The 7164-nt window shown below is 39.0% G+C and overlaps 1 protein-coding gene across 1 annotated transcript; it reads left to right on the forward strand.

Annotated features, from left to right (window-relative positions):
* Positions 1 to 5990: 5990 nt before the first annotated feature.
* LOC142464567 (olfactory receptor 5V1-like) lies at positions 5991 to 6947 on the forward strand. The gene has a single exon (XM_075567937.1). The coding sequence runs from the start codon at positions 5991 to 5993 to the stop codon at positions 6945 to 6947; it is 957 nt and encodes a 318-aa protein (XP_075424052.1).
* The last annotated feature ends 217 nt before the right edge of the window (positions 6948 to 7164 follow it).

The following is a 7164-nucleotide window of genomic DNA, read 5'->3' on the forward strand; positions in this document are numbered from 1 at the left end:
CTGAGAGATGGGTGGCGGCTCTGAGAGAAGGGTAGCGGGGCTGAGAGATTGGTGGCGGCGCTGAGAGATGGGTAGCGGGGCTGAGAGATCAGTGGCAGGGCTGAGAGATGGGTGGCGGCACTGAGAGATGGGTAGCGGGGCTGAGAGATTGGTGGCGGTGCTGAGAGTTGGGTGGCGGTGCTGAGTGATGGGTAGCGGCGCTGAGAGATGGGTAGCAGGGCTGAGAGATGGGTGGTGGTGCTGAGAGATGGGTGGCGGCTCTGAGAGAAGGGTAGCGGGGCTGAGAGATGGGTAGCGGGGCAGAGAGATGGGTGGCGGTGCTGAGAGTTGGGTGGCGGTGCTGAGAGATGGGTGGCGGCACTGAGAGATGGGTAGCGGGGCTGAGAGATGGGTAGCGGGGCAGAGAGATGGGTGGCGGTGCTGAGAGTTGGGTGGCGGTGCTGAGAGATGGGTGGCGGCACTGAGAGATGGGTAGCGGGGCTGAGAGATTGGTGGCGGCGCTGAGAGATGGGTAGCGGGGCTGAGAGATCAGTGGCAGGGCTGAGAGATGGGTGGCGGTGCTGAGAGATGGGTGGCGGCGCTTAGAGATGGGTAGCGGGGCTGAGAGATGGGTAGCGCTGCGCTTATAGTGGCGGCAATGGCGACAGCAACGCAACATCTCGGCAAAACAAATGTATTGCCACCATCGCGTGCGCTTATAGTAGAAGCGACATGACTGAGCGGCGGCTTGGTCGCGATCGCTGGAAGTCAAGTTAATTTTATTTTTAAAGCAACCGCAGCGTGATGTCACCGTTGCCGTCGCATCGCTGTAGCTGGCAACGGCACTATAAGCGCCGCCCGCAGCAGGGATAATGCACCGTTAACAAAGCATCACATTTAGAAGTGTGAATCGGTCGAGATTTGCTTCTCCGCAGGTTCAAACAAACTTTCAAAAGTTAAATTATTTAAAAATGCCCATTGACTTTATAGCGTTAAATGAACTTGTTGCGACTTTTGGATCGAAACGAAATAAAAAGGGGGATTCGTTAAGTTCTAGTAGGCCTGGGAAAAATGTATCCACCACTAATCAATTGCCATTACAGTTAATAAAAGCACATTTATTATAAACCACACGTTACTTGTTTCTCACTATATCGAATCTGAGAAAAACAGAAAGAGAGAGATACTATTTGACATATTGTATTGTATTGTATATCTTTATTTATATAGCGCCATTAATGTACATAGCGCTTCACAGTAGTAATACATGTGGTAATCAAATAAATAACAGATAATATAAATAACAGATCATGGGAATAAGTGCTTTAGACATAAACATAACATTAAGGAAGAGGAGTCCCTGCCCCGAGGAGCTTACAATCTAATTGGTAGGTAGGGAGAATGTACAGAGACAGTAGGAGGGAGTTCTGGTAAGTGCGTCTGCAGGGGGCCAAGCTTTATGTATCATGTGTTCAGAATATCCACAGTGCTATTCATATGCTTCTTTAAGCAATTGATTCTTAACTTGGGTATTAAAGGTGAATAGAGAGGGTGCTAGTCGGGTACTGAGGGGAAGGGCATTCCAGAGGTGTTGGGCAGTCAGTGAAAAAGGTTTAAGGCGGGAGAGGGCTTTAGATACAAAGGGGGTAGAAAGAAGACATCCTTGAGAATATTCACAGTGCTATTCGTATGCTTCTTTAAGCAAGTGTGTCATTTTACATATCATTTTACTAGTCAATTGCAGTTAATTGTAGCCAATTGCTCAAGTCACACGTGTACAGGTACATACAAATAAAGGGATAATGAGCCCATGTGGTTCATGTTGACACAGCTCATTGTAAGTTGCTTCATTATATGGTTCAACTCGGTGGGGGCTATTGCTTCATCCTAGAACAATTTCAAAGCCCCACTACATGGAGTCCCTGCTGTATCAAACTTCACAAGAGGCCAACTCTAACTCCAAAATGTTGCCTTGAGTTCTGTAATGAAGTCATTGTCTTGAGATGGACAATGATGTCATTTGGTAATACTTGCAGTGTGCATAATTAAAACGTCATGGCTAGAGTTCAGTGATAATGAATTTATGTCCAATGTTTGCATCAGAAGAAGGTATAAGGGCCTTTTTTGTATCCTGGTGAATTAATTATTTAATGGCTTGGGATGGTGACGGCAATGTGTCCCTTAGGTGAAAATGTGTTTACTAACGACATTATCTGACCATAACAAATTACTGACAATTCTACTCTCAGAGTTATTTCCTCCCACCAACCTAAATTCCTGAAGGGTTTGCATCTCAGGAGTCTGTGAAGCTTTTTATATATACAGTACCCTGAACAATAGACCATTGCGTATGTGCATCTTGAGCTTGGAATCACACAAGGTAGGATGAACGGAGACTCACTTATTCTCTATCTTATCATTTCTGATCATCATCATCATTACACTTCATTGTAAAATCCTCTATTAGTTGTTTCTCTGTTTCAGAGAAAATTATACTGTATGTAAAAATGTTTTTCTGCTGATCTATAAAAGTTGCCTGTACTGTGAATTTGATAACAATTCTGTGTTACTTTGCTCGGTTTGGGCACATGATCTCAAGCATGAAAGAAAATATAATTCCAGGATGTGTGTCATTAGGCTGTTTTGAGGATTTCTGGGAAGGCTGCTCAAATGTATTAAATTATAAACAATTGTTAGAAATACTAGTGAAAATTATTACATAACTGCATGGTTTTATTTTATAGCAACTGCAGGATTTTCCATTTAGATTAAATGGGATCAGGTGAGATCTTCAGACTTATTTTGCCATTCTTAATTACTTCACTGAAAGAATATGAAGGATAAGAAGCAATATCAGGATATGCAGCAAGATCAGCATCCAGTCTTGTCACTGGTAGAGAAGATACCCTAGTTGCTGCTGAACATAATAGATGTAATAGATTTTAATAAAGTATAATTCTGACTTTGAATAACTTCATTTTGGTCCGAACCGTGATGTCACTTACTTGGGTCACTGAACCTTACAAGTGGGCATATTTTATTTATTTATAAAATGTTTTTCCTGGAAGTAATACATTGAGAGTTACCTTTCGTTTTCAAGTATGTCCTGGGCATAGAGTTTAGACAAATAATACATGGTTACAAGTACAGTTACATAAATAAACAGGGTATACATTATATACAAGACATTGCATGCACAGTTAAGGAAAATATATATTATAGGCGTATGAAACAGTTACAGACCAGATTAAAATGCGAGACAGCCTTAGTTTTGAAAGAACTTAAACTGGTGGTGGCAGTGAGAGTCTCCGGTAGGTTGTTCCAGTTTTGGTGTGCACGGTAAGAGAAGGAGGAGCGGCCGGATACTTTGCTGAGCCTTGGGACCATGACCAGTATTTTGGAGTCTGATCTCAAATGATAAGTGCTGCGTGTGGTAGGGGTGAGGAGCTTGTTAAGATAGATGGGTAGCTTGCCAGAAAGTATTTGAAGGCAAGGCAGGAGAGATGAAGTTTGCGCCTAGACTCAAGTGATGACCAATCTAGTTCTTTGAGCATTTCGCAGTGGAGGTTGGAATACCTTTGCAGCGTCTCTGTTTTGAGTTTGCAGGGGATTGGTCAAGCATTTAGTCAATTTGCATCACAATTTTGATTAATACGCTAATTTGCAAAATTCTTTAAAATCGCTAGACTTATTCTGGGAAGATAAATAAGTCACACAGCGTTTCACTCAGTCTCTGGCGACATTTCACTGGGAGCTTACTCATTTGGCGACATCAGTATCCAGTTAGTGGCTTGTTAAAATGTTTCGCAGGGAATCAAATTAAGGAGAGAAAAAAACTCCTTAACGTTAGCAAGTGCTTTGTGCACAGTTTGTACCTCTCTAGTTCATAACATGGGGAAAGCTCATTTACATTAACTACGGCTTTGTTTTTCCTTTGCTGAGAAAGAGGTGATAGAAATCATTAAGCAATGATCTACAATTTATACAGAGATGTTGATTTATGTAAATGTTAAACACCAGATCTCGTCTTCATATCAACAAATATACAGTAGATGAAACCAGTGCTGCCTTGGAAGATGCTCTGCAACTACACGTATGTATATATCATATCTTGCTCCATTATAAGGTATAGTATCACAAGCAAGGATTGTGTGCTTGTCATGTGCTGACAATGTCATTATATTATTTTAATGAAGAACACATCCTACCAACGCCCAGTAATCTGTTTCCCATGTTAGAGATACAACTGATAAATAATTATTTATTTCTGTCAATGATCTGTTTGTCTCTTGCTCCCTTGTACTGTGCATCTACTTAGCAATCCCAATGGTTTGTGAACATCACTAAGTTTACCTGCAATAGATAAAATCACTTAGCGCATAAACTGAGATAGACTAGTACCATTAAATAAATTGCAGTATATCGTGGTCACCGAGTTTCCCGAGAAAAAAACATGTATTTCATACAATTGACATTTATTTAAAAAAAACAAATAAAAACAAATTAAAACATATTGATCACTAAATCAAAAATAACACATTGGTATGTCCTGACCTCAATAAAGCTTATAGGTGAACCTAATATTTATAGGTGCAGCTGATGTTCTGTTTGGATATTTCATGGATGTTAATGTCCAGAATTAAAGGTAGATGTTTAAGTTGGACTATGGATATCCAAAGAAGAAAACAAGATATATTGTAGTTGGTATATTTCCAAGTTCCAAATATTGATGGAAAAAAAGTCTTATAAATTGTATATACTGTATATTGAATTTTGATTTATGTTCCTTATATATGGAGCAATTTGTTTGGAGAATGATCTATTTGTTGATTGAAGAAATGTATCTAACTTGGTGCTGTATATAACACACTTCGTTATGTATAATAGAGGGTGATGCTCTCAAACACTATCCATTGCCTACTATCTTTTTCCATCTAATACATAGGAATTGCACCTGAAGAAGCTGAGAGATTTGTAGGCTTTTTGTTTTAATTAAGCTGTCTTGATTTATTGTTTTAATAAATATATTTTTTTATTCAGTAATATATCACCTGATTTATTTGTGAGGCTTCGACAATATTTTGTTGTTTGTCCAGTTGTCTTTTTGATTCCTATTGTGTATGTTTGTTTCAATTAGTATACAGTAGGTATTATTGTAAGCAGTATTACACTATGCATGTTTTTTCTTTTTGCTTTTCATGCACACGGTAACCACAATTTACCATCTCCATTGGATGATCTAAGGACCCTGTGTTGAACATCAGATTATGGTTATATATCCTTTTTGTTAGTAGTATAATCTGCATTAGTGAGTATATATAGGCACCAAATCCACTTTTGTATTATTGATTTAGTTATAAATAGATGTTTTAATTTGTTTTTATTTGTTTTTTTAATAAATGTCAATTGTATGAAATACATGAATACATGCTTTATTCTCAGGAAACTCGGTGACAATGATACACTGTAATTCATTTAACGGTACTAGTCTATCTAAGTTTATGCGCTAAGGGATTTTTTCTGTTGCATTTATTTTAGGGACCCTAGGCTGCTAAACAACTTTAACATTGTTTACACAAGATAAACATCGATAGTTTTGTTTGTTATAAATTTATAATATTTATCACATTGTATTTCACATTTAATATTCACTAATTGTAGTTATCACAAAATTTACAGTACAAAAAAGTTTACAGTATATAGTGGAGACATATACTAGTCATTCTTAGAAATCAATTAAAAACAGTTCATTTTGGAAAAAAAATGTATGTATAAAATGTAAATCCACCTACAAGTTATAGTGCCAGAATGTGATATAGTAATATCAAAACATTCTACTGTATTTTTTGTGTTTAATGTATTTTATACAGTAGATACATTTAAACATTGTGAAAATTGCCTTAGTTGAATCTATGTTAGTACTGACCCTTGTGAAATGACTAACTTAATAATTCTCCCTCCCAACATTTACCTTTTTGCTTCTTCTAAAACACAGTTGAAGACACATCAGCATGAAGACCAATGTCTCCTTTGTGTCTGAATTCGTTATCTTGGGGTTGTCCACTCGTCCAGAATTGGAGACTCTGCTATTTATCATATTCCTTATCATTTACATAGTCACTTTGATAGGTAATCTAATCATCCTTCTCCTAACCAGTATTGACCCAGGTCTCAACATCCCTATGTATTATTTCCTGGGGCTCCTGTCATTCCTTGACATCTGTTTCTCATCAACTACTATACCCAGGATGCTAAACAGCTATGTGTCTCGATCCAAGACCATTTCCTATTATGGATGTGCTGCCCAGATGTTTTTCTTCACATGGCTTGGGGGCATTGAGCTTCTACTACTTACAATCATGGGTTATGACCGGTACATCGCAATTGGCAAACCATTGCGCTATGTTACCATTATGAATCAGAGACTCTGTATCAATGTGACAATTGTCATTTCGATCCTTGGCTGCCTCAACTCCATGACACACACATATTTTACCTTCCGACTTCCCTATTGTGATGACAACAAGATCAACCACTTCTTCTGCGAAATAATGCCCCTGCTGATGTTGGCTTGTGGAGACACCTACTTGAACGAGATTGTGTTCTTCACTGCCGATGTCATCCTCGGTATGGCCTGTTGCCTTCTCACTTGCATTTCCTACGTCTTTATTATCTCCACCATAATGAAGATACGTTCTGCTGAAGGCAAGCGCAAAGCCTTCTCCACCTGTGCCTCACACATCATCATTGTTTCCATGTATTACGGTGCAATCATTTTCATCTACATTCGCCCTAAGTCAAGTATCTCGCTGGAGAAAGACAAAATAGTGTCTGCTCTCTATGCTGTGATTACACCCACTCTAAACCCCATAATATACAGCCTAAGGAACAAGGAGGTGAAAGAGGCATTCAAGAGAGTTACCAAAAGGCTGGTATCTCACAGTGTCCAGCAGGCCCCTGCCATGTAAAACATGTTCAAGAGACCTATGGTATTCACTATTGTGTATGCCATATTGAGGCATGTTTGAGAAAGTCCAAGGGGTGAGGCAAATCCAAGTCAATGCAAGTAAGCCAAACCTAACAGTGCTTTAATCAACATGGGGATATAAACCAGTTTATTTTTAAAAACATATAACAAAAGATAATGGACAAAATGTGGGTTACACACCGGGAGGAAATGTTGGC

The sequence above is a fragment of the Ascaphus truei genome, chromosome 13 (assembly GCF_040206685.1).
Source record: "Ascaphus truei isolate aAscTru1 chromosome 13, aAscTru1.hap1, whole genome shotgun sequence".
Taxonomy (NCBI): domain Eukaryota; kingdom Metazoa; phylum Chordata; class Amphibia; order Anura; family Ascaphidae; genus Ascaphus; species Ascaphus truei.

Bases quoted from the DNA above. Each gene is read 5' to 3' on its own strand.
- LOC142464567 (XM_075567937.1), top strand. From the start codon at position 5,991: ATGAAGACCAATGTCTCCTTTGTGTCTGAATTCGTTATCTTGGGGTTG.